This window comes from Aspergillus piperis, assembly GCF_003184755.1.
Source record: "Aspergillus piperis CBS 112811 unplaced genomic scaffold BO85scaffold_1, whole genome shotgun sequence".
NCBI lineage: Eukaryota > Fungi > Ascomycota > Eurotiomycetes > Eurotiales > Aspergillaceae > Aspergillus > Aspergillus piperis.
In genome coordinates, this window is record NW_020291591.1 from 1,184,497 (window position 1) to 1,208,272 (window position 23,776).

General features: G+C 49.4%; 11 protein-coding genes across 11 annotated transcripts; 6 read left to right on the top strand and 5 right to left on the bottom strand.

Annotated features, from left to right (window-relative positions):
• Positions 1 to 675: 675 nt before the first annotated feature.
• BO85DRAFT_359671 (uncharacterized protein) lies at positions 676 to 2,641 on the top strand (the record flags this gene model as incomplete). Its single annotated transcript, XM_025655523.1, has 5 exons — positions 676 to 1,301; positions 1,347 to 1,543; positions 1,602 to 1,677; positions 1,730 to 2,225; positions 2,366 to 2,641. The coding sequence occupies 5 exons, from the start codon at positions 676 to 678 to the stop codon at positions 2,639 to 2,641; spliced, it is 1,671 nt and encodes a 556-aa protein (XP_025520842.1).
• Positions 2,642 to 5,997: 3,356 nt separating this feature from the next.
• On the bottom strand, positions 5,998 to 7,478 carry BO85DRAFT_494416 (uncharacterized protein). The gene is made up of 4 exons (XM_025663867.1): positions 7,077 to 7,478; positions 6,745 to 6,875; positions 6,603 to 6,629; positions 5,998 to 6,163 (listed from the first exon to the last, which is right to left on the bottom strand). Exons 1-4 carry the CDS (start codon positions 7,151 to 7,153, stop codon positions 6,129 to 6,131), a joined length of 270 nt encoding a protein of 89 aa, XP_025520843.1. The 5' UTR covers positions 7,154 to 7,478; the 3' UTR covers positions 5,998 to 6,128.
• Positions 7,479 to 7,748: 270 nt separating this feature from the next.
• On the bottom strand, positions 7,749 to 8,680 carry BO85DRAFT_464896 (uncharacterized protein; the record flags this gene model as incomplete). The annotated part of the gene is made up of 3 exons (XM_025662016.1): positions 7,749 to 8,055; positions 8,466 to 8,595; positions 8,629 to 8,680. 3 exons carry the CDS (start codon positions 8,678 to 8,680, stop codon positions 7,749 to 7,751), a joined length of 489 nt encoding a protein of 162 aa, XP_025520844.1.
• A 749-nt stretch (positions 8,681 to 9,429) lies between these two features.
• Positions 9,430 to 11,062, top strand: BO85DRAFT_494426 (WSC domain-containing protein; the record flags this gene model as incomplete). The annotated part of the gene is made up of 5 exons (XM_025663868.1): positions 9,430 to 9,553; positions 9,604 to 9,875; positions 9,961 to 10,065; positions 10,127 to 10,654; positions 10,716 to 11,062. The coding sequence occupies 5 exons, from the start codon at positions 9,430 to 9,432 to the stop codon at positions 10,731 to 10,733; spliced, it is 1,047 nt and encodes a 348-aa protein (XP_025520845.1). The 3' UTR covers positions 10,734 to 11,062.
• Positions 11,063 to 12,369: 1,307 nt separating this feature from the next.
• BO85DRAFT_13159 (uncharacterized protein) lies at positions 12,370 to 12,934 on the top strand. Its single transcript, XM_025653991.1, has 2 exons — positions 12,370 to 12,643; positions 12,757 to 12,934. Exons 1-2 carry the CDS (start codon positions 12,475 to 12,477, stop codon positions 12,870 to 12,872), a joined length of 285 nt encoding a protein of 94 aa, XP_025520846.1. The 5' UTR covers positions 12,370 to 12,474; the 3' UTR covers positions 12,873 to 12,934.
• A 507-nt stretch (positions 12,935 to 13,441) lies between these two features.
• Positions 13,442 to 15,532, top strand: BO85DRAFT_13081 (heme-dependent oxidative N-demethylase family protein). The gene is made up of 3 exons (XM_025653987.1): positions 13,442 to 14,230; positions 14,298 to 14,763; positions 14,822 to 15,532. The coding sequence occupies exons 1-3, from the start codon at positions 13,714 to 13,716 to the stop codon at positions 15,300 to 15,302; spliced, it is 1,464 nt and encodes a 487-aa protein (XP_025520847.1). The 5' UTR covers positions 13,442 to 13,713; the 3' UTR covers positions 15,303 to 15,532.
• Positions 15,344 to 16,652, bottom strand: BO85DRAFT_410327 (PRP38 family protein). Its single transcript, XM_025657475.1, has one exon. It carries the CDS (start codon positions 16,518 to 16,520, stop codon positions 15,762 to 15,764), a length of 759 nt encoding a protein of 252 aa, XP_025520848.1. The 5' UTR covers positions 16,521 to 16,652; the 3' UTR covers positions 15,344 to 15,761.
• Positions 16,653 to 16,787: 135 nt separating this feature from the next.
• On the bottom strand, positions 16,788 to 18,333 carry BO85DRAFT_386684 (serine protein kinase). Its single transcript, XM_025656639.1, has 4 exons — positions 18,028 to 18,333; positions 17,631 to 17,944; positions 17,243 to 17,583; positions 16,788 to 17,185 (listed from the first exon to the last, which is right to left on the bottom strand). Exons 1-4 carry the CDS (start codon positions 18,324 to 18,326, stop codon positions 16,850 to 16,852), a joined length of 1,290 nt encoding a protein of 429 aa, XP_025520849.1. The 5' UTR covers positions 18,327 to 18,333; the 3' UTR covers positions 16,788 to 16,849.
• A 207-nt stretch (positions 18,334 to 18,540) lies between these two features.
• Positions 18,541 to 20,110, top strand: BO85DRAFT_444262 (uncharacterized protein). Its single transcript, XM_025658972.1, has one exon. It carries the CDS (start codon positions 18,738 to 18,740, stop codon positions 19,800 to 19,802), a length of 1,065 nt encoding a protein of 354 aa, XP_025520850.1. The 5' UTR covers positions 18,541 to 18,737; the 3' UTR covers positions 19,803 to 20,110.
• On the top strand, positions 19,898 to 20,229 carry BO85DRAFT_13265 (uncharacterized protein). The gene has a single exon (XM_025654001.1). It carries the CDS (start codon positions 19,992 to 19,994, stop codon positions 20,175 to 20,177), a length of 186 nt encoding a protein of 61 aa, XP_025520851.1. The 5' UTR covers positions 19,898 to 19,991; the 3' UTR covers positions 20,178 to 20,229.
• BO85DRAFT_13272 (WD40 repeat domain-containing protein) lies at positions 20,213 to 22,556 on the bottom strand. Its single transcript, XM_025654002.1, has 4 exons — positions 22,335 to 22,556; positions 20,598 to 22,272; positions 20,283 to 20,530; positions 20,213 to 20,222 (listed from the first exon to the last, which is right to left on the bottom strand). Exons 1-3 carry the CDS (start codon positions 22,372 to 22,374, stop codon positions 20,308 to 20,310), a joined length of 1,938 nt encoding a protein of 645 aa, XP_025520852.1. The 5' UTR covers positions 22,375 to 22,556; the 3' UTR covers positions 20,213 to 20,222; positions 20,283 to 20,307.
• Positions 22,557 to 23,776: the final 1,220 nt, after the last annotated feature.

Genomic DNA, 23,776 nt, shown 5'->3' on the forward strand with positions numbered 1-23,776 from the left:
TGCTATTTAGCATCTCATTGGAGAAATAACTGGAAACCAGCATCGCCAATCATCGATCAGACCTACTCTGTTTTAGTTGTGGCGATGAATAATATATCATCATCATACTACTACATTTCCGCCAGCTGAACCACGGTTCCACGACTTCGCTAGGCTTTTCTCACTAGTACTCAACTCTCTACATCATTTCCACATGGTTTGAAGATTATACAAGCCATTTGAATCATTCATCCACCAGCTAAAAGGATAATGTGGTGGCTCGTATTCAACGAGCAGTTGGGAAGATTTCTCGGGCAGAGAACCCGTGCTGCAGCATGACATCAGCCGACTCAGCCGCGGGGTCGCTTCCAGGCTGGACTCGCTCGGATGCCTATCATCTTGCAACCAGATATTTTCCATCACTGACATAATAGGAATAACGTTATCGTCAGGCTGATTTTCCTACGGTGGAATGACTTGATCGTCTCCTGCTAGTGCCGTGCTTCTGTCGCATAGCAGCTGCTCCTGCCTCCTGCCTGCTCCGTCGCTCATACAGCTGCTCAGGAACGTCGCACACCAGCCTTAACCGCCTAGCGAGAACCTGCTGTTTACCCTTTACATGTCGCTCTTTGATAAATCTATTTAGTGCGCACATCTTTGGCCATTGTGGCATTTCTTTATTCTTAACGACACACCATGCCTCGACGAGGTCGTGCTCGAGAATACGACGAGGAGGACATGTACGAAGTTGAGCGTGATGTGTATCCACGACGAGGCAGGGATGAGCGTTTCTTCGAGGAAGATATAAGATACAAACGTCGAGGATCGGAGGGACTACCGCTTGACAAACTTGAACGCTTACACCTGGAAGCTCAAAGAAAACCGGAGATGTTACGTGAGCCTCATGGCTATCCTCGTGATTTAGCGCCTCCAATCCTGAGACGTGAGCCAGAAGACCTTGAACCACCTCGTGAGAGACCGCGCCGCTTGAAGAAAGACTGGGATGAACAACCCCCTCTTCGCGGACGGCCTCGTTCGAGGGACCGGGATATAGAGGAAGAGATCACGTTTCGCGAGGAAACGGATCGAAGATACACTGACAGCGAGTCTGACAGTGATATCGTTCTTGTGCCGAGAAATGAACGACCGGTGCATCGACGCAGGTATGAGATTCCAGAGGTCGCACCTAAACCACGCAGTCGGAGTCTTCTGGAGGAAAGGAGACTGCGAGAACTGGATTATAAGCAAGGTGACGTGCGGCTTCGAAGGCCCGATGTGGAAGAACACCATAGGAGGCACCGCAGTGGCCCTTTCTATGAGAGGTCATCGCATTCGCGACACAGGCACAGATCACACCGACACAAAAGTTTAGATGATGCTGACGACGAGCTCGATGAAGAGGTCGATGAGGAGGAAGTCTCATTCTGGGACCCTAGGGAAAGAAGACCTGAGCGAAGTGTTGAGGAAAAGGAGATTATCTTCGAAAGACGGGAAAGGTCGTCATCTCCAGAAATTGCAATCCCTAGAGCTCCATCGCCGGGGCATGGTAGGCCTATTCGTGATGGTAAGAGTTGTTCTCTTCCTTATGTATCCCAGCATTGCTCATTCACATTCATTCGTAGGCTTTAGAACAAAGCCTAGCATGCCTCGAGCTCATAGCCCTGAGATCACACTTACAGAAGCAGAATTTCGCGAACGGTATGTCTGGACAAGCTATATCTTCAACTATAACCCGCTCACCCTTGAATAGTGAGAGACGCCGGAAAGGACGACGGGATAAAGAAGAGATCCTCTTTCTTCGACGAGAGGAAGAGGAATTCCCTCAACCTCGGCGGGAAAAGGTTGTACCTATCGACCCTCCGAGGCCTAGGTCAATGGAGCGCGAGAAGGAAAGGCTTACAGTGATACGGCGGGATGGTAGCCGAGAGTCCCTCGTCGAAGAAGAATTTGAAGAAGAGGATATCTACAGGCTCCGTGGGCATCGCACACCTCCTAGGAAGGACATTAAGACGATGGAGGAGCTGGATATTGTCAGAGCCGAACCCAAGGAAGAGAAACGGACTGAGATAGTTACACAAGAAATCAAGCCTTCACGATACGGCGATCGTGAGTCTAAGCTTGTTGTTAAAGACGTGAAAGAGTCTGACAATATCCCGGAACGGCAACTTGGGCGAATAGGACGACGATACGTTGGACTCAAAGACCGTCGTGACGGCCTTTGGACGGAGATTACGAAGGACCTGATAGTGAGAGAGGCCCTTGAGCGGTCTGGCTATGAGTATGAGGAGACCGAGTCCTTCTATTACATATTTTCCTACCTCGAGCAGGCATGTTTCATTTTTCTTTGTGTGCCACCTGTCTATCCCCTACTGACAGACTTGCATAGAACGACGTCGACGCACTGATTGAGCGCTCGGAAGAGATTCGGCGTGCACGCCGTCGTCGAATTCAAGAGATCCACCGTGAGCGAGCAGCTCTGCCTCGTGTAGTTGCTCCTCCTCCACCACCTCTGATACCTGCAGCCGAGAAAGCAGCGCCCCTGCTTCTCGACAACCAACCACCACCTCCCCGCTTCGTTCGGGATGAGCGGAGAAAGAAGGAACGGGATCTGGTCGTCGAGGGCAACCGCTGGAGGGGCCCTCAGCGCCCAGGGCGGTGGTGAAACAGCGGACTTTTTTTTTTTTTTTTGTTGGACTTATACTACAGCTCCAATATACCCTGGTCGGATGCAGACCCGAGTCTGTTTGGGTTCCCAGATACCCGTCTTGCCGTTGTTGTTGTCAGGTTCCAGACCACATCATAATTGTCTATATACCCTCACCTTGGATGAAGCAATATATGAATAGTATCTAGTACCTTGCTTGGTTGCTTACTTGCTAACTAACTAACCACCTAAACCAAAGACAGTAAACCACAAACAATAACAACAACAACAATTAATCGAAAGAGAACCAACAACAGCCCCAACCCAAACCCACTAAGCAATCAAATCAACCAACACAATCGCACCGTACTGCTGCTGCTGCTGCTGCTGCTGCTGCGCCTCACCCACAACAACAACAAGCCGAATCAAGCCAAGCCACGCCAACGACAACAAGCAGTAGTAGCAGCCCCCAATCCCAATCCATTCCCTACTTACCATTCTCGCTTGCAACCCGTCTACTACGTACCAGAAAAGAAATAGATTAAATGGAACCTAAGCAAAGCATAGCATAGTTAGTTAGCATATACCCAAATCAGCCTCACAAGCCGTCCATGCAGATGATCATGCAGTACGGAGTAAACACAACATACATGTATCTGTGTTGTATGTATGTGTGTCATGTATCTACAGGGATGAGAAAAATGTATGTATGTACCTTATGTTTCAGAATTTCGGGGATTCGGCCCCCGTTAATTTGACGAGTCACATAGGATTTTTCTTTCTTCTTTTGGATTGCTTTGGTTGTGGAGGAATTTACTGTATGTGGTAGGTACTTGGTTATGTTATGTGTGGGTAGTTGGTTTCTTTGATTAGTGATGGGGATTCGAGGGATGGGGGGAGCTCATGTGATGTGTCTATTTACTATTGTTGCTATTAATTGAGCGGAGTGGTATATTTAGGGATGATGGGGGTGTGTGTGTGTGACTACTTGACTATAGGGCTCTCTTGTCTTGCTCTGATATAACTTAGTAGTTAGTTCTAAATATGTCATGTGTCAGTGCACTGTGTATGCGTGCGTCTGTGTTAAACATCGATGAGTATCCATCCCATGAGTAGATAGTAACATCTATAAATAAACCTAATAAAGAATCGGGTACAGAATGATACTGCATACTGTGAATAGCAGGTATAGATAGACTGGTGTCGTAGTAGTATCGACTGACAGCTATATGCTTATCTCCACTTCCTTAGTACGTAGGTCTGAGAGTTATTCCTGACTCGTCTGGTAGATAGTAAATAGTTAGTCAAGCGAGGCAGCCCTTCCGGGCTCCATCGTAGGGGAAATGAAAAGGTGGTGCTGCTATTGTTTACCGTTGACCAAAATTAGGACCGGACGGAGGAAATTGCCAGGAGATGAAAAATACGCCGCTAGAGTAAATTAAGTGTCCACCAAAGGGATGGCCGATGTGCTACTATTTTTGTATGGGTGGACTCATAGTTGATTGATTGATTGATTGTTGTTTGTGCTTGGGACTTTGTTGTTGTTTTTCATATTTTTTGTTGTGGTAGATGCGGGTATAGTGTTGTTTGTTTATTTAATCTAGCAATGTTAGTGAAGTCCTTTACTCAGTTTCCCCTTATGTGCACACATTGAGCTCAGGAGAGATGGAAAGATGCCTGCTGACTGATGAAGAGAGAGTAACTACTTTCAGAAGGACCGCGCCCCGCTTACGAATCACGGATCGGCATGTGACTAATCAGCTCACGCCCTGGATTCCGTTCCGGTTTTTTTGCTTCGCTCCCTTCAGCCACATTGCTTTTGCGGGAAGAGCGATCATCGTGATGGAGTCCTCCACATGGAGTAAGCATTACCAAATGCCGATATTAAGGATAGTGCGATGGGCACTGGGCTGGTTACGGCCCGGCAAATTCTGTTTGTGAGTGATTTGGTAACCTTGCTGACATTGCGATAGTCTGATCGTGTCCCGGGTTGTTTCTGATGGCTGCACCAGCCACACTTGGGTTCCATGGTTCACTGGCACACTATATTCCCTTGGTACCGCGATATCAATGCTATCACCCCCTTGCGGATGGCTTCACAGATAAGGCTAGCGATCTGGCTGTCGCCCGGTCGGCATTGCCGTAGTTCCCGTGAGGGTACCCCTTCATATCTGTTTGAAAGGCTAAGAACGAAGGGCATTCCGCTGTGAGTCAATTCTAGGCCAAACTGTTCAGCTGCTCATGCCATCATCATGCGGCTCCAGCAAAAAAAGGAATAGTCTGTTTTCTGATCGCCCGTATAGTGGAAGTACTGGGTACAGATAGACGGTCCCTATCAATACCGTAGGATGACCTAGACGTGTGCTGAACATGCCCCGCCAGGTAGACAGACAGTAGTCCAACTGCATACCATATGACCGGGAGTTTTGACTCGAGCGAAGGCACCACAAAATAGTAGTGTGATAGGAAGGTAGAACCTGAAAGGCGGGGTTTCAAAAATTTAGGTTACTGGCGTCATCCTCGCATCGCCTGTCTGGGTAGATGGGCTTTGCACAGCTCATTGGCCAGATGACAAAAATGCCAATAGCTTAGCACTATCGACGGTGCAGTAGTTTAGTGCAACTCCAGGGATATGGATGCATGTCCGGAGCACCAGGCAAGAATGTGTCTAGCGCGTTATCATATGCTGTTCCGTACCGTTAGCAGAGTCGGAAGCAATGTTATCGAAGGATGGGGTTTTAATCACTCTGAACAGAGAGCACAGCCAGACTGACTTCTCGTTGTCCCAAGCATATTCTTCTGATCTGGCTCAAAAAAGGCGATCTCATGTCCGCTTAGTTGGGCGAGAATGAGGCTTGCTGACAGGGGCAAAGAATTACGGGAGGGCCGCGGGCACCATCTTATGCATATATCGCAATAAGACCTAACGATGATCGATCGCAAAGCTTGGGAATGCCTTCGATATCAAGCCGAATATTGTCGATCTTCTCTCATCGTTCCTGTGGATGAAGGAAGACACGACTAAATAAATATGAGTAGTGTATTCCTAGCCTTCCCAGCAATGCGATCGTTTCATGATCCTGGCGATGAAGTCGCAGGGTGCAATGCAACAAATTCTCCGTGCTACCTCGCAGGAAGTGAGTGCAGTGATGCGGATGCCTTGCTGCAAGCAACAGAAGTACGAAGCAAGTGAGCAACACCTTGCTGCCTAGTGACTCCGGAGGGAGCCCGTTGGCCCCATGCCACCTGTTTACAGGACTGAATCATCCCCGAAGCTCTTCACCGGAAGTATACTTTAGCTCCCACGATGATGGACCGAGTCACGTCTAAGATGTATGTAATCATGATGTCGGATGGCAGCATCTGAGCGACATGGTTTGTTTATGATAGTGCAAAGCTTGTATGGCAGCGGCCCAGACGAGCATCCAATTGTAGGGCGTGCCTGTGCCATGACACGAGGTTTTCCTAACCGTGGAAGGAGCTGGAGATGCGACCGCATGATTTGTCACTGCCTAAGCAAGTTGGTTTCGATTAAACTTACTAGTTAATTTGTTAAGTTAACACCTGGATCTGACCAACTTTCGGACATCCGTGGATCCTATGGTGGACATCCTTGGGAGAGTAGACGGGATAGGCCGGCTGAAACCGTCGGTCCACCACTTGTTATCTCCTTTCTCTCCCAGGGACGTATTCTACCAAGTCTACTACTGTGGTACTTCACCTTTGACCCTTTCCCTTGCCTTTGAGATTCGACTTCGTTCCAGCCACGGCCAGACCAACAGAGACGCGACAGGGCCAAGCCCAAAGGCAGCGGGAATAATTTACATCATACGCGGGAATCGGGTCAGCGCACCACCGATCCTGCCTTCTAGACCTCTCCTTCCTGCCGGGTTGCAACTCCACTTGCTGCGGATTCTAAGACCAGGAGTTGTCCTGTGCGGTGGCGAGTGCCGTATGATTTGTTTGTTACGTATCTTACCTTGCATATCGGGTTTGTTACTGTACCCTGTACAGTCAGTGTGTATCTTGTGTATTATCTTGCTTGCACTAGCCCAGAATAGTCCTAGTTACTATCGCAAGATAGACACTAAAATAGTCATCATCTCCTGGGAATTGTTTACCCCCACCTCTAGTCTGGTAGCTAAGTAGTAGTAGTGATTTCTTCTTCCTCCTCCTTCTCCTCCTCAATAGGCAGCGACCGTTTGTCACTTGACTACAAAGTAATTTCTTTTCACCATCCACATACATAAATCTTAACACAGTAAATAATAAAGATTCTCCAGAAAAAAATAAATAATAAATATTCAGCAATTAGTCCTACTTATCATTCAACCAAATCAATGGTGACTGCCTACGTATCAGGTACGACGACAGCTACACTGGGCCACGCAGTGTTGGCCCAGCCACAACCAATCAACGGTTCAGGATCTGCGGCCGTGGCCCTGTCTCAAACGCTGAATACCTGGCTCGGTTACAAAGTGGCTGAACCGGTAGATCCATTTTCCTTGGGTACGCTGTAATATCCAACATCGATGCCCACTTGGTTGCTCCATATCTACGGTCGGGGCGTCCTCACACAGCCAGTAACACTTCACACAGGAGCTTTTCTAAGTGCCCGTCCGCTGTGTCAGACAAAGTGACGCAGGCAAGAAAATAGGCAGCTAAACCCCTCCTGGTTGGCTTCGTACCGGAACCCGATCCAAGTAAGCTACAGTAGGCAAGGAAGGAGAATAAGCAACTAAGCCAGAATGTGTATCTCTCTTTCTCTGGGATGGGAGGATCGCGGCCCCATGCAAAGGATAGATAGTGGTTTCAGACTAGGATTGCGTTGGTCCTGAGCTTAGAATTTACAGAGACATAGATACATACTTACATACACACACTCACAGTAGGCAGACTACATGCCACTGATCACAAAGATAGAGTTTGCCTCTTTTAATGAAATTGTTTCGTTTCCTTTGATCAAGTCACTTTAAAGGGCGCTCAGCACCTCTTAGATTCTAGAGTTTGGTTTGCATGACTGACTGTCCGTCCTGTCCATTCTTCATGTGTTTGTATTTATTAAATCACTCTCGCTATCTTCCACTCTTTTTGCCCTTTCTTCCCTCCCCCCTTAAGAGCCATTTTACAGTGGGCTTCGTTGACCTTTGCAAATATTTTCTCCTCTCTTAACGTGGTGGCGCCATACCGTAAGCATACTGTAGGAGACTCCTAGCAGATCGGAATTTGTATTTTGTCCAGGTACGAATGTAGACCGATTTTTACCAAATACGTGATTCGGGACAGGAGTGTCAGCTTGCCCACTTGGGGAAAATACCACTGGCTGGGGGCGAGAGAGTGAAATAAAGATACTGCGACCAAGCTCCTCCTGGTGAAAAGTAAACACAGGGTCAGTATTCCCCGTGAGCGTTGTCATACACGTTGGCGGAAGTCTTTTTTAGAGTGCTTGGTGGCATTTGGCAGATCCCATCATCGAGATAGAGAAAGAAATGCTTGACTCCAGCCCCTCCAAAAAAGAAAGAGTGTGTATCCGGGTGTACCAAGCACAAAATCGGCTGGTAACAGGTAAAAGCGACGGGAGGAATACTCCGTACAGCGACGCGTATGGACCCGACGGTTGGTTAGCCCGCTAGACCCGATGCGGCCTGCGGCCCACTGCAAAGCGGGTAAGCCGGATTTTTATTTTTATTCTTTTTTCCTCTTGTTTTCTTTTTCCCCATACTTCATACATAATTAGTACCGTTACCTTCCTTTCCATTTCACCATGATATACCTCCTCTTTCTCTCGCTCTGCTGCTGCTCGCACCCACGGAGAACGTACTCCGAGTGATATTTTACTTACTGACCTGGCCCCAATAATTTTAAAATTTCCAGGTGCAGGTTTCTAGAACGGTTACTGGCAGTGGCCACGCTGGTGTGGAACATCGGGACTAGGCCAGCCTGATTCCGTTTCGGTATTCGCATTTTACTCACTCACTCTTCCTTACCACTGCGGCCTCTCCCACTTGCAGGCTTCCCGCTGGCGTCGCCGTAGTCTAGTCCACCTCTCCTCCTCATCCATTCCCATCCTCTCGGGCCTGCTCGACTCACCCCGAGAAGATTTGTCTTTCTCCAACCTCAATTGTGTCTCTCTTTCTCTATTACCTCTCTTCTACCATAATCCCCCCCTTTCCACTTCTCCTTCACCTGCGCCCTGAACGCAACACCACCCCTCGTTCTCGCCATTTACACTCCTCCCCTGGTCTTGGTTGGAGGGGATGATGCCGATTACCTTCTAATCCTATCGGCACTGTGTTGATCCCGTATTCCCACCAATGTCTGGTTCGGCGTTCCCTCGCAGTTGAAAACGCCCCTTTATTGAACCGATTCATTTTTTCATCGTTCCTAATACGACTCTAAAGCCGTCCATCTGATATCTGGTACGTACTGATTCGGAGTCGAGCTTGCGAAGAGTTATCTGGGAGGTCCGTGGCTGATCGGCATCAGCTATCTTCGGTCTACCTTCACCTGCGGGACGTCTACCCGAATCTCCTGTCGTTATAGTACTCGCTTCGGGCACGGGCCTGACGGATCAATTGTTCGACTGGCGGGCCATAGCAGCGTTCTGGATATTCGCCATTCTGATACACTCGAAAAAGTCTTCAAACTGTCGGGTGGGAGCTCGGCCATCTATCAAGACACCTCCATAAAGTGGGAGCGTGGACCAATTGAATTCGGCATCACAGCCACCTTATAATCACCGTTCGCTCGCACACAATCGTTGAAACGCCAGGAGCTCGTCAACGAATACGGTCGGAATTTTCGCCATGCGGGCCGACTTCCTTCTTCCACCATTGCTTGGTGTGATTGCCTTGCTTGCTTGGCCTGTGTCGGTCGCATCCTCTCTCACCTACTGTTCTTCGGTAAATACAGGCTCCTCGCAAGCAGCAAGTATGTGTTATTCGTGGCGTTGTCATGATCCGGTCACTAACCTCATGCAGACGAAAGTACCTACCAGTCCAATGGTCTTTGCGAGGACCACTGCAGCAACTATGCGTTTGGTATTCTTCAGGGATACGACTGCTGGTGCTCGAACATTGTTCCCAATGAAGCGACCAACGTGAACACTTCGCAGTGTAGCCAGGATTGTCCTGGTTACCCCGATGATAGCTGTGGAAGTACTTCAAAGGGCCTTTACGGTTACGTTGAGATCGTTGGACATCAGCCGTCCGGAACAGCAACCGTCTCTACGACATCGACATCGTCAACCTCGGTCAGTAGAGCCCTTTCCTACTCGTTCGGAGTCTTTGGGTCGTGATTTGCGCACTGCCGATGTCTCGACTCGCCAGGCATGCTAGCCTTCCATGGCTGAACGTTTCCCGTATGGTCCGTTGCCTTGCACAGCGAACGAGTCTGTTGACAGTGTTGCTATCAACTGTGCCATAGCTGCTTCGGTCGCTGAAGTGCGCAATGACCTGCCAGGTCTCAATGCTTATGATATTGAACAGGACTGACGTTTTCCAGACTTCTTCATCATCTGAAACTACTGCTGCTACGACGACGGGAGAATCTGTTGCAGTCACAACCGACTCTGGGGTGGTCAAAACGGTCACAATTCCCGCTGCCACAAAAGCAACTTCAACGTCTGCAGCGGACAACCTTTCATCCGCAAAGAGTAGCGACAACTCTGGTATGAGCTCAGGAACCATCGCTGGTGTTGTGGTAGGCTCTGTCGGTGGTGCCCTCGCCATCCTAGCCTTGATATTCGTGTTGTTCTTCGCGAAACGCAAATCGCGGTCGAACAGCCCAGATCCAAGTGTACAGTCCATCCTGCTGGATGGAAGACAAAGCAAAGGCTCACAGATGAGTTTTATGAAGGGCATGTTTTCCGACAATCATAGTCATACCTTGTCTGCCGGGTCCGCTGCCAGCCGCTTGCCGACGTTTACGGACAACCGCATGAAAACCGATACCGTTCTCTACGCGAATGGCCGCCGAGATAGCGATGTCTCACTCCAGGATAATGAAGATTATTCTCGGCCTGTGTTGCGGGTCAGTCCCCATGTTTTCCCTATCGTGATGTCTGATATTGGAACGCTAACACGTGACGCAGCTCACAAACCCCGATTAACGGTTGGGTGTCGCAGAACCCTATCTCTTCGTGTTTTGCATTTACATCTCCTATGTATTTCGATTTGCGTGTTTCGGCGAAAACAGCGGTGTTATGATACCCATTTGTCACATAATCCTTGACTTCCTTTTCATTCGACTACAGGAGAGACGATGGACTCGACAGCCCCACCCCTCCGAGAAAAACCCCCACCTCCGGTGTTTCGATCATCACGATGTCTACGCGTCATGCATCCTCACGGTGGTGCGTTGGGTAGAGGGGCGGGGAAGCTAAAAAGCATTTAAAACGGACCCTCATTCGCCTTTCGGAGGCGGAAAAACATAGCCGCCTGGCGACTACAACAAAACTTACTACGCAAAACCACGTCATCAGGCGCGGCTCTTCTCAGATTCCATCGATTCTTTCCCCTGATATTGTCGACCTCCGTGTATATCGAAGCACAGGGACCTGTGCTACAAGCTGAAGTACATACTCTAATGGATTAACCAGAATCCTTCCCCTCGCTCTTGTTTTCCTACTTCGAACCTCTTTGTCATCTAGCCCCTGTTTTTCTGTTTCATTTTCATTTCCATTTCCATTGTCTGTTTTTCTATTATTACAAGTGTCAGGGTTACATGGAGCGTCATTTGAGATTCGCATGAATGCATTGAAAGATTAGTCGGTGTGAGACATGTCGCTATCATTGGGTTCAACCTGTAATCTTACCACGATGGATCGAAGTTGTTCTGATAGCGAAAGATGCCGTGCATCTATACTAATGATGTATTGCAATGGGCTTAATACCGGACCGAATACTAAAGGCATCGATCTGTTTCCATACATACCATTCCCTCTACCTGTCCCATGCCACTTCCACAAGGTTCTATGATCTATCTATCCATGGTCCCTCAACCCCATCGTAGCGGGCCCCAGACCCAAACCCCAGCCCAGCCCAGCCCGTCAATCGCACCTCTAACAAACCGGTTTCTCACCGGTTCTTTCCAAGTCGCTCCGGGCCCAGAACATAAAGTGACAGCTAAACCTTACGACGCACGGATTACCCGCTCCCGCGCCCAGTTCGAGATCTATTCCAGTGCCAATCAAGTCTGCCTAAGCCACACGTCGTTTTTGCCACTTTCCACGATCAACCTACCTAACTACCCTTAGTCTATCTGTATGTACGGACCCACGGCCTGGAACTATCTACTTATGCTGTCCGGGTACCTGCATTGCCAATGAAGTTTTGCCACCTAGTAGTTGTTTCGAGTTTGGGGTTTGCGTGGAGATAGCTAGTTGCTGGTTCTTGAATACGTAGACAGGGATGGGGCGTGCTTCGTGTGCTTTTTTTTACCGATGAGTTGTGCGTGTGTAAATGAATAATGAATCTGTGAAATGAATCTGTGGTCATGGACGTCTGGATGTGAGTTTTGTCGGTGGTTCTTGTAATATTGGTTTTGTATGAGGAGGGACTGTGATTAACTTTGCCTGGTTTCACGACAGGTCTGATATATCTAGGGCGTGCTCTTCTGATAATGCTTTCCCATCCCGGCATGTAGCTATCTGCAGACAATGACCTAGCCAGAAAAACTGCCACAGGTAATCAATCTTGGATCTCAGCTGCTCAAAATTGATAGATCTTTGCCGACTGTGTGTGAGGGTCGGACAAGTATGGACCAATATCTGCACAACACTGCCAGACTATGTCCTTTTCTCGGGAATACAACCGCCAAGCTTCCCAAAGAGGCTTAATCAGAGGCATCTTATGTTGAGCAACGTCTTTGGAGATCTCTTGTGGCAGTCTGGGCAAGATTATCGACATACTAGCCCGAGATATCAACTCCGGGGAAGAACCCCAATCACGGTCGAGTCACTTGCCAGGATCCCGGCATGGCTGATCCGTTTCGGATTTGTGCAGAGACAGGTCAAGCCCGGTGCGTTGCCGCGACGAATCCCATGCATTGCACGGTGGTGAAGTGATGCAAGATGCAAGCAGGAAGTATGGGAAACAACCTGGCGGCACATGACTAACCCCGCTGCGGGATAGTTTTGCCATTCCAGGCAATCCAACTCTCGCCTCTCAACGCTGCCTCTTTCCCTCTTCCGTCAGCTGGACCCAGCATCCTGCTATTCCTCGGTTTGTTGCGTCTCTTGCCTGCTTAGACTGATCATCATGATGTCGTGGGCCTATTTCTATCCTGTCGCAAGCCACAGACCCCCTCAAACCCCTACCCCCTCACCTGGTGCAAGGAACTCGCTTCCGGCGGTTATCTGTATACCTAATGATTACCACAGGGCGGAGAGATATAGGTGGTACATATAATTCAGGCTGACGAACCAAACGTTGTTGGTTACATTGCAGCGGATGTACTCATCCCTTGTAGTGTTCTGGCTCGGTCTCGTTGTGTCCCCAACGTTATCTCGAGTACGCACCAGATGGACGACGGTGGGACATGACATTGCTATAGGCGCGTCTTAAAAACCCTCGGCGCATCGTCCCAATGGAAGAGCAGTGGGAGCTGGCGAATCAGCCGCGCCTCTCAGCTAGAAAGGTTGCGCCGATCCGTCATGAGTCTGCGCCTGAGCCTGTTATCGTGTCGTGTTGACCGCTGGCCATGGAAGAGAAGCATGTCGGTTATCAAAGCTTCTGCGTCGTATCTGACTGATACTGTCCTTATCTTTGTTTTATCTGCATTGCCGCACCAAACAGAGTAAATTCTGTCGAGGGATGCCACCTTTATGCAGCAGGATATCCGATTTATCAGCTGGGATTTCCCCAGAATTCTGGGGCAGGCTGAGCTTTCCTAGTATGGCTGCCTGTCAGTGCTATGGGAACCGCATCCGACTTCCATTCACGTAACGCCTCCACTTTATCAGGTGCGGTATATTTGCTCTTGTTTCCCTCTGGCGTTTCTGTCGGCGTCCCGATCGCTACAACCCTGCGGCTACGGTCTCTTCTCGTCTCATTGTCTTTTTGGGCGTTGTGGGACAGCAGGTATCCAATATGGACGTACTGAACAACCAGGGTAACCTATGGCTGGTCGGCCTTGCCATGCTCTCACTCGCTGGGTTCTTCCTGGTTACCGGGATATTGCAGGGTAGCGGTCTCTTAGGTTGCCTTCGCAACAACAGATTCTCTAAACATGGGTGGCAGCCATGGGCAGCAGCGACTGAGGAGAAGGAACTCTCTGGACCGTCTTCTGCACCTTATGTGAACGTCTTCCCACCACAACGTCGTCATGTCCTCGATTCGTCCAAGATTGCAATTTCATGCGAAAGTGTCGACAAGGAAGAAGTTGCAAACTACCCACTGCCTATGACCTCGAACTACCAGACATGCACGGACAAGAGCTATACTCCAACAGGATTTTCGGTGGCAGAGGTGAAGGCACTGGGTGATTTCCCTGACTATGCTGAACTCAGTGGTGTGCCCTTGCCGGAGCCGTACTATGAGTTCGACATTGACAAGGCGTTGCCACGACCTTATCGCCCGTTCCGGTGGTCCTACCATCAGACAATGTGTACGTCATTCCATTTTTATACTTGGTTTGCTCAAATAACACCAGCTAACCACTTGCAACGCGATAGCCCTTACGAAGTTAGAGACCGATTGGTGGATCGAACTCGAGAAAACCTACAAAGAGCGAGTCAAACAGCGCAAGGAGTTGTACGCCAAACATGGTAGCTCCGTGCTTGGTTATCTTCCTGGCTCTGAACTAGCTTGCAAGGAGCTCATGGAAATGGTATTGCAGTTTATCTGTGCCCGCTACCCGCAGTACTTTGCCGTCGAAAAAAACCAGATTCTGCACAATCGGATCCTAGGAACGACAGAGGATATCAAGTCCAAGCATCCCCTCGAGATTCTCATCAATAATGTGCCAGAGGATTTTGGGATCATGATGCGCGATGAGAAGACGGGATCCTACTTCCTCCGCGCAGGCGTCATCTGTTCGTCTTTGGGATGGAATGTTGGAACCAAGATTGGCCTTCAGCTACATCAGATCCACGAGGACATTCCGGACTACAAAGAGAAGATGCAATTTTCAATGGATCGGTAAGTTCATTCGGCCATAGATATGGACAAGAGGGATGATCTGATAGGAAATGCTTAGATTTTTTACCAAGATGCCTGCCGACAAGCCCATTCAGAGAGGATCTTGGGGACTCGAGGTCGGCCAGCCTTTGTACATGCCTAAAGGGGACCCTCACGAGACACTGCGCCTTTCCCAGGACCCGAACCTCCAGCTGGACAACTGTCACTTGCGTGTCGACTGGCAGACTCTCCGTCGTCTCCCTCTTTCCGCTGCCATTGTTTTCAACTTCAAGGCCCTTTTCACCCCGGTGTCAGAATTCCAAGACGAGCCAGGCGTGCCTGCATTGACGGTTAAGATCCTGAAGGAGGGTAAAAAGAACTTGATGGATTACAAAGGCACCTGGCACGTGGAGCACGTTGTAATCCCGAAGCTCGAACAGTGGGCCAAGGAGCAGGAAGAGAAGGGACTAGTCCCCAAGAATTGGCAGGTGTCAACCTTGGATGACAGTCCTTGGTACCAGGGTTGGCAGGAGAAATGGCATCGCCAGCAGGGATTCTAATCCTTACGTATGTAAACCAGATGGGTGGATGGGATTTGCATATATGGGAGGCTGTTTCATTCCTTCTATTGCCGACTATGCCATGCTTTGTGTTTTAATGGAGGCTATCTCAGCGCATTCCAAAATTGAGCAATCTACTCAATAGTATCCCACGAGGACCAAGTTTGACCAGGCGCGTACATCCGTAGCCGCAGCAGTAGCCTGTCGCTTCACGTATCGTTTCACCGAACGTAGGTGTCGCCGGAGCGGGTTTCCGCACGGCCGCACAGCAGCAGCTAAGTAGGCGCTGAACGGCGCAACCGGTGGACTACCACACGGATCTGATAGCCATCAGCCGAACACCGTCTAGCCGACAGCCCCAGGGATCCAGGCTTTTATGCAGCATCCCGTGAGCGTACTCGGGCCAATAGCCCAGAAAAGAGGTCAAAAAAAATATCAACAGACACCAAGCCGGACATCTCAATCATCACCCTGCCTCTCCCCCTCCTCACTCCCCTCATCATCACGACCACCATCCTCCTCATCCTCATCCTCCCGATCACTCCTCTCCATCTCCTCCAACTCATCCTGCAACGGACTAACCCTAACCTCCAACAAATCCAAATCCTCCAAAACCTGCCTAGCAGGCAACTTCCACAAACTCGTACCACAAACTCTCTCCTTGGTCAACAACTCATCCACAAACTGATCCATATACGTCAACGTAAACGAATCGCGCACCCGTCTCTTCAACTTCCGATAATCCAACAGCAACGGTTCCAACGTCTTGTACACCTCCACCGGCTCGAACGTCAATCGGACGTAGAACGCCGCGAGCGCGCGCAGGTATTTGAAGTCGCCGCGCGCTTTGACTACCCCGTTACCCTCCTCGTAGGATTCATCATTGTTGTCGTCGTTCGCAGGATCGCTGAAATTCAAATACTCAAGGATAATGTCCCGTTCTGGGTTGAGTTGGAGGAGCTTGAATGCGAGACAGAGGAATGGCGATGGCTTTTCGGATACGCCGTATACGCCCCCGATGCAGGTCAGTTCCACGGCCCGGTCGCAGAGTGTCGCGGCGTTGAGCCCGAAACATTGCTCTTTCCAGTAGTAGGAGTCTGTGATCCGGTCCCGAACGGCTTTTTCGAAGAGCGTCGCTGGGTTCACGCCGCGTACTAGGGGGCCGCTGTAGCCCCGGTTGTCGAGGAAGGTGCTGGCGTCGGCGCGGTGGGAGGTCATGGTTCTTTTCTCTTTTCTTTTCTCTTCTTTTATTTCGGTGTGTTGGGAGGGGTGAGAGGGGGTAGGGAGGATGTGAAGGTAAATGAATGAATGGATAGGTATGTAGGTAGACTGGGGTAAAGCTAGCTATCATCTATCGGTGGTGGAGATGGTGGATGGGATTGTTTTTCTGCCGGTTGGTTTGGTGGTACCGCCTTTGGGTGGGTGGGCGGTGTGGGTTGTATACTTATTCACTACGATAACATCACAGTGGAGATGCGATTGACAGAGAGGATCTACCTCAATTTATTGCATTTATATGCCAGAGGTATATCATAGTTATAGATAACTCAATTTTCAAACCAAGGCTCATTCAATATCTCCTCTACCGAAGCACGAGCACCTGGCTCAAAGCGTAGCAACTTCCGAATAATCCTCCCCAGCTCCACAATATCATCTCTCGTCAAGTCCTCTTTGCGCTCACCATCAAAGTACATCTCCTCCAACCACTCTTGCAATCCAGGGCCCCCGGCTTCAGTGGCATTCGCACCACGCATTGACTCCCATAAAGGTACCCATCTGTCAGGCAATGCTTCGCCCGCCATTTCTTGCATTTGCTCAACGAGAATCTTGGGAGTGATCAAGAAGCTGTCAAAGGGGGGTTGACCGACAAATAACTCGAATAACTGTTATACCAGTCAGTCACGACATAATAATTATTGGTGGGTAGGATTGTCCCATACCATACAGCCTAGACTCCACAAATCCACACGATAATCCAGACGATCTTTGAATATCACTTCAGGTGCCCGAACTACCAATGGAGTGTGGAGTGTCTTGGGTGCATCTTTCCGTGGGAACGATTCACCAAAGTCGACTAGCTTGATGGTATCTGATAAAGGCCATGATCGTGCGTGTAAACCCGCAGATCTAACAATATACTCCGGTATACCATGCCCCAGTCTTCCACTATCATTGTAGCGGACGTATCCGACATCTGGTTTTCCTAGTAGATTGATGAATTCATCTTCGGAGATATTGGCCACAGATGATATAGTGAAGGCCAGATTCCGGATATGAAAGTCTATACAATGTAAGCAAGAAGAGTTAAATATGAAGAGAAAGATTGACCTCCATGCGCAATCTCCCTACGATGCAATGCATCCAGACCCATCAAAGCCTGCCTCACAACACCCTTAGCAAAACTCCCAGGGAGTCTCCCATCTGCAAACCGCCTCTCCACCAAATCAGACACACTTGGACCTAACATCTCGAGAATCAAACAGGGATGTATCCCATTAGGTCCCTCTACATCGAAGTGATCGAGCATGCGCACGACGTGTTGAGTGTCGTCTAGACTCTTCAAGACATTCATCTCTCGATGTCCTCTATTACCATGATAGTTCTTCGATACGCAGATCTTAATAGCGACATATCTCCCTTCTCTGAACACAATTCTCTATTAGCGGGTTGTTCGATAGTAGGTAACTTTTAATGTCAGGATAATGGAACTGAGATATGTATGTACTGTTCATCTCTAGCAGCCCAGACAGTGGAGTATCCGCCCCATCCTAATTTATGTAGGATTTTGTATCTTCCTTGATGGAGGAGGCTTCCGAGTGTTATTGGGTGGTAGCCGCCGGTTGTGTAGCGGTGGAGGGGCTCCGCGTTAATGGGGGAGGAGTATTGGGGTTCATGGGGTAGTTCGGGTGTTTGGAGGAGGGTTGAGTAGGGGGTGGAGGTGTGTTTTGATAGTCTGGAGGGTGTTGATGATAACGAAGGAATTGTATGTATCCTTGTGAATGATGAGGATATTCTCACGCACATATTAAGTTATTTGTTCCTACATGTTAATCATCTAGAGGGTCATGATGGAATGCATAGTAAAGTGCCAAGAAGCAGCTTATCGATAGTCGCACGGCCAACGGGCCACAATCAACAGGCTGAGACATGGTGTGGCCTTGGCACCGCCAGGCGTGAATGTTTGTGATGATCATCTGCCTGTGTCAGACTAGAAACTCATGCTTCTATCAAATATCATGATCGCTGGAATTCTCATCCGGTTCGAATTGAAAATTACTCCTCGTATACTTGCTGTATAGGCCGGGCTCTACAAAGCAGTTACTAGTGCATATCAAAACAGTGCTGCCTACAATCCAGTCTCCACAGGCTACGTACGACGGGTATACACAGACACGTACGTACTAAGCGATTAATTTGGGGGGCGCGCAGACAGTCATGGTGCTTCTTACTTCGTCGACGGTCTCGGTCATTATATCCACAGCTGTCATTTGTACCTTTACTTTTCTGCTCTTCCTTTCGGGGTATGTCCTGCAACAGCAGTCTGTCCGAAGCATTCAGCATGCCATCCGACCGCCTCCTCCGCCACCACCCCCGGCGGCGATCCCGGTGGGAGCATACCAAGGGGCCGGGCAAGAGGTTTTCTCCGATAGTGTCGCCGATAAACAGCACAAGAGGGATGATGCTGGTTCCACACAAGCAACAACGGGCAACTTTGCATACCTCCAGCTGCTCTCCACCCCCGATCCGTCGGACATCTGCTCCGCCATTCTATTCTTTAAGCACTTAGCGACCAATGGTACTGCAGTTCAGGATAGGCTGTTCATGTATCCGCGTGAGTGGGACCTGATGCCCACTAAGGAGCTCACCGAACCGGTCGCCACGGCCCTTTCTTTGCTGAGAACGGCAAGCCTGGAGTATGGTATCTGGCTTCTGCCCATTGATATGACGCTAGCCACTTCTGAAGGCTACAAGCCTACCGATACAAAGCTGCTGCGGCTGGGACAGATCCAGTTTATGCAATATGACAGTGTCCTCTATGTGCAAACGCCTGGTTTGTTGCTCGACACTGCCAAGTTGGATGCTATGCTTCTCTCCCGACCGCTGCCATTGCGACATGACAAGAACAGAATCGAGTCGTTCAACAATGAAGCCTGGCTGCCTATGCCCTTGAGAGCAGAGAGAGACTCGGCTCTGCCTCCCGTATACCTGATTACGGTGAACAGCGTGGAAAACGGCCACATTGAAGCTCGTGGCCATGTTCCAAACACAGATATCCCGGGATTTAGTAATCTGGTCACGGGGCCTGATGGTGTAACGTCGCCCAACGAAGATGAGTCCAATCCTGATGAGCAACCAGGCTATGTGTACTTTGAGCAGGACGACGATGGTCATGTCAAATGGGCCCATAATCCGCTATTCGGATCTTGGCGGGTTGGGCAACATGAGGTCTGCGAAGGCCTCGACCTTGATGATGCAGTCCACGATGGATATGATTTGTGAATATTCTTTCTTCTTTGCTTTTGTAAATTGGCTGGTTTCTATGGCGTTTGTTGGCTTCATTTCAAGTGAATGTATTGATGGCTCAAAAGAAAGCGAGTCACTGGCATTCCAGGTTCCCATGGGAGTTGAGGTATATATATCGGGAACATTGGTGGTTTTCGTGTCCATATTTATGTGTGCCCCTGAGGCATGCGGCGATACTTTATGCAGTCATGTGTATATGAATCATGTATTATGCCAAAATACTATCGTATATCGAAATCAGGTTGTCTAGTATCAGCGACTGCATTCATGTCATTCACATTAGTCATTCATGCATTTTCCGTGGCAGAGGCGATGTCTGAGTCATCGCTTTCATCTCATGTTCGAGTTTAAGAAGAACTCCGGTTCTACTGCATACCCAAAGGGTGCAACTGACGCCTAAACACAACCATTAGTGCCCACATACTTTCAAGGTCACAGATGATATGGCAAACTTACTCTTCCGCAAGGAGCTGGCAGACCTTTAACCAGGCACCCCAATCTCATAGCCTAGCAAGACCTCCGTCGTATTACCTTCCCAGCCTCTGTTACCACTTGTTGAGACCATGAAGCGACACGCCTGGTCAATGTATAGCTGGGATACAGTTCCGGTACGATGTCCTGGGATAATCAAGAAGGGCACTGTGGAGTGACGAGTCACTTGTTCATGTTTGAGGTCGTACAATCGAAGAATGTCATGCGATGCGCTATGAAGTGACGGTCAGCCAGCCACGTCAATGAAATTAGAGCCTGAGTGACGACGAAGATACGTACCAAACGATATGTCTGCCGTTAGGCATGGCCTTGAGTGCCGTGACCGGTCCACTACCCTGAGGGAATTTGAAGGTCCGCTCAGCATTCCGAAGGCCCTTATGAAGGCTGTACTCCTCGACAGTTCCATTACGACGGCCTGCATAGATATAGTTGCCGTCTGGGGACCAGCATGCATTCATGCACCAAGGAGGGCAGTTTTGAGAAGTGATGCGAGCAACGGCATCCGGTTCTCTTCTATCCCACACTCGGATAGTGCCATCAATGGACGCAGCCAGGAAAAGATTATCCGTATTAGCACCTGTTTCTGCTGGCGCAGGAAGAGCACTCTCTTGAGTGTAGCTTGGTGGTTCCAGCTCTTCGGCATGTGGTAGTCCATTGACTATCGGCTGAGAGGAGCCATTAGGCATCTCCGCCTGGCCAGAACTAGGGGGTTGAGTGACGGCATTGTTATTGGCACTTGCAGCTTCAGCACCTGCCGGGGCCGGGGCCGAATCCGGAGCCGGAGCAGCAGGAGCCTCTGCAACGCCGTTCTGACTCGGTTCCGGTTCTCCAGGGGCGTCGGCATCTGGCAGCACTCCATTAGTAAGGGCTTTACCAAACTCATCATCCTCGTCAATGCCGAATGCATTTCCAGATGCGCCGGCCTCGTCTCCTCCGTTCCCGTTCTCGTCGCCGAATAGCGAGTCGGCACCGCCGAAGAGTGAATCAGCCGGAGAGCCCGCCTGCGGGTTTGAGCCAGTGCCGTTTTCACCGTCGTTCGACGTATCCATGAAGTTGAAGCTACCATTCTCAGGAGCCTGATAATTGGACGAGTATGTGCCATTTGTTTGTTGAATCTCGGTTGTGTCTCTGGGAACTGGCAGACTGGATTCTGGCCGTATCTCGACAGCGGAAATCTGCCCGGCGCTAGACCCGAATGCGCGTCGGGTCTGCCCTGTGTTAAGGTCCCAATCAAATACTCGCTTGTCCCAGCTGCCAGATAGTAGAGACTTTTCATCTGAAGTCAAGCTCAGTACAGAGACTGCGGAAGTATGCTGCTGCAGAAGAGCGATCTCTTTTCCTTCATCATGACGGACTGATTGCAGTCGGATGCTACCGGACTCCAAGCCAGACAACAACCATAGACCTTCACTATGGCTGGCCAGCGAGTATACTGGCGATATTGTGTTCCCGTCCATGTTTTCCCAGTACGTCATCAGTACACCCGCCTTGATGACACTGTCGACGAAAGGATGCCTTTGCGCCACAGTGAGCATCAGCTTGCTGTTGACAGAATCCACCCAATTGAACTTCCGAACGTATCCATCTGAGCCGCCGCTGAATACCCATCTCATATCAGCGGTCGCAGTTACCGCATTGATCGAAGTACTGTGAGGGGCGGCCGTAGTTGGGACTATGTCGAACGTAGGCGCTGTCAGGCACTTTTCCCGCACGCTCGGATGGAAAGCAGATCGTGGATCAGAATCCGAATTCGTAGCAGTTGTATTGGACATTTCGACATCCGCGTTTGGTTGCGTCGCTACCCCAGCGCTTTCGGATGCATGACTAGCATTGGACTGACTTTCCGCATCTTGGTCGGCGTCCGCGTCGGGATCAGGTTCGTTGTCATTGCCTCCATCATCTGCATCCCGAAGTGTATCCTCCATTTCATTGTCCGAACTTCCGTCTTGAGAGCCTGGGTGTGCGGAGAACTTATCAGTGTTGCCCAGATGAACCGAAGGAAGTCACAAAGCTTACCTGCAAGGTCGCGATCGTCGTCATCTTCGATCGAAGCCATTGTTCTGTAAGACGACTTGGCTTCTCGCCAATTTGGATAAGTGAGTGGATATTGCAGGGAATAGAGAGGCGTGTGTACCAACTCTCCTGTGACCGCGTGGTGGAGATCGGGGTCCTTTCGCAGGCAGGGCGCAACAATTTCAATGAATGCAAAGCAACCCCGCAGACTAAGGGTGCATATTTTGGCTTCGCACACGTTATCGTGCTGGATGTAATCGCGCACACGTGAGGATGCCTTCACCGAACAAGAGGTTCACAGAACAATGCAGAGCACGACATGAGCTATCACTGGGTTCTGGGGTAAGTTAATCCTTTGCTGCCCGCTTACGGCTTTCCCCGATTCGGTCACGTTTCGCGGTATTGTTTATGCCTCAGGCATTAATACCCTGTATCCGGTTAGCGCAGATTGGTGCATCTATCAAGGCTCCAGCATCACTGGTGAACTTGGGGAATGATTCTTCAGACACAAAGTGATGCAATTGCTGGTGGCATGTATCTCTTGCTTTGCTTCGCATAAGCGCTATGTGAGCACATGTCACAAATATCTTGAAAATTGGTGCGTTGGAAAGCGGGATCATCCTACTACAACTCCTAGTGGGGTATCGTTATGAAAGGTAGTAGTATCAATCAGAGTCCAGATGCCCATAGAAATCAGCTCTAATCCGGTTTGTGCGTAACTTATTTATAGTGACAGTAACAGCGGATTTCCAGAGCTTCCAAAAGTTTGCCTTATAACCGTATGCCCGAGATGACAGTTCACATACCATGCTTCTCCTTTCGCGCGCAGTAGAAGCCGAATGAATGGGCTGACGAAAGTAGAAAGGAGATAAAGTCTTCCCTACGAAATTCTGCTTGCTGGAGTTACTGTGGCCGGATTAACAAGATAGCCCAGCCTGCAAACAGAGAAGGACCTACACTTCCTCAACCTATAGCTAGATGGACTAATGTTACACCACGGCCACACGTAAACTTTACAATCACTAGACACACCTAAAAACCTAACTTTACTCCCAGCTTATGCTTAGATATAGCTAAATTGTGAAATTAAAGAAAGTGGCAGCCGAGCACAAGCAAAAGGTGATTGAAGCAGCGAGTGAAGTGCATCTGAAAGGTGGTATCAGCCAAGTGTTATTCAAGTGAATACTAAGTAAAGCGCAGATAAGTAGGCACCGTACGTACTGTATACACAGTGAAAACTATAGATACTGTAGGAATTGCAGTATAAATTACACAGTATGTTCCTTCCTACTTCTCACTTTCCCCTCCAGTTCCTCATCGCTTCAAGATCTCTCCACAAGTCCTTCTTTCCATACAAAGCAGCTCTCTAACACTTTACTATTCTGCTGGTTTCAATCTCTTTACCTTCTATATTAAGTTCTCCACTATAGCCATTTGCACAACCA

What these genes read in the sequence shown, in the direction of transcription:
- BO85DRAFT_386684 (XM_025656639.1), bottom strand. Translation starts at nt 18,326, where the DNA reads ATGTGCGTGAGAATATCCTCATCATTCACAAGGATACATACAATTCCT. An exon ending in TAGGGAGATTGCGCATGGAG is followed by an intron (nt 17,584 to 17,630) that starts GTCAATCTTTCT and finishes TACATTGTATAG; the next exon opens with ACTTTCATATCCGGAATCTG. An exon ending in TGTGGAGTCTAGGCTGTATG is followed by an intron (nt 17,186 to 17,242) that starts GTATGGGACAAT and finishes CTGGTATAACAG; the next exon opens with TTATTCGAGTTATTTGTCGG.
- BO85DRAFT_13272 (XM_025654002.1), bottom strand. Translation starts at nt 22,374, where the DNA reads ATGGCTTCGATCGAAGATGACGACGATCGCGACCTTGCAG. An exon ending in CGACGATCGCGACCTTGCAG is followed by an intron (nt 22,273 to 22,334) that starts GTAAGCTTTGTG and finishes CCGCACACCCAG; the next exon opens with GCTCTCAAGACGGAAGTTCG. An exon ending in AACGGCAGACATATCGTTTG is followed by an intron (nt 20,531 to 20,597) that starts GTACGTATCTTC and finishes GTCACTTCATAG; the next exon opens with CGCATCGCATGACATTCTTC.
- BO85DRAFT_13265 (XM_025654001.1), top strand. Translation starts at nt 19,992, where the DNA reads ATGCGGCGATACTTTATGCAGTCATGTGTATATGAATCATGTATTATG.
- BO85DRAFT_494416 (XM_025663867.1), bottom strand. Translation starts at nt 7,153, where the DNA reads ATGTTGGATATTACAGCGTACCCAAGGAAAATGGATCTACCGGTTCAG. An exon ending in AACCGAGCCAGGTATTCAGC is followed by an intron (nt 6,876 to 7,076) that starts GTTTGAGACAGG and finishes TACTGTGTTAAG; the next exon opens with ATTTATGTATGTGGATGGTG. An exon ending in TAACAAACCCGATATGCAAG is followed by an intron (nt 6,164 to 6,602) that starts GTAAGATACGTA and finishes CAAATTAACTAG; the next exon opens with TAAGTTTAATCGAAACCAAC.
- BO85DRAFT_13081 (XM_025653987.1), top strand. Translation starts at nt 13,714, where the DNA reads ATGGACGTACTGAACAACCAGGGTAACCTATGGCTGGTCGGCCTTGCC. An exon ending in GTCCTACCATCAGACAATGT is followed by an intron (nt 14,231 to 14,297) that starts GTACGTCATTCC and finishes GCAACGCGATAG; the next exon opens with CCCTTACGAAGTTAGAGACC. An exon ending in ATGCAATTTTCAATGGATCG is followed by an intron (nt 14,764 to 14,821) that starts GTAAGTTCATTC and finishes GGAAATGCTTAG; the next exon opens with ATTTTTTACCAAGATGCCTG.
- BO85DRAFT_410327 (XM_025657475.1), bottom strand. Translation starts at nt 16,520, where the DNA reads ATGACCTCCCACCGCGCCGACGCCAGCACCTTCCTCGACAACCGGGGC.
- BO85DRAFT_444262 (XM_025658972.1), top strand. Translation starts at nt 18,738, where the DNA reads ATGGTGCTTCTTACTTCGTCGACGGTCTCGGTCATTATATCCACAGCT.
- BO85DRAFT_13159 (XM_025653991.1), top strand. Translation starts at nt 12,475, where the DNA reads ATGTTGAGCAACGTCTTTGGAGATCTCTTGTGGCAGTCTGGGCAAGAT. An exon ending in GCAGAGACAGGTCAAGCCCG is followed by an intron (nt 12,644 to 12,756) that starts GTGCGTTGCCGC and finishes GCTGCGGGATAG; the next exon opens with TTTTGCCATTCCAGGCAATC.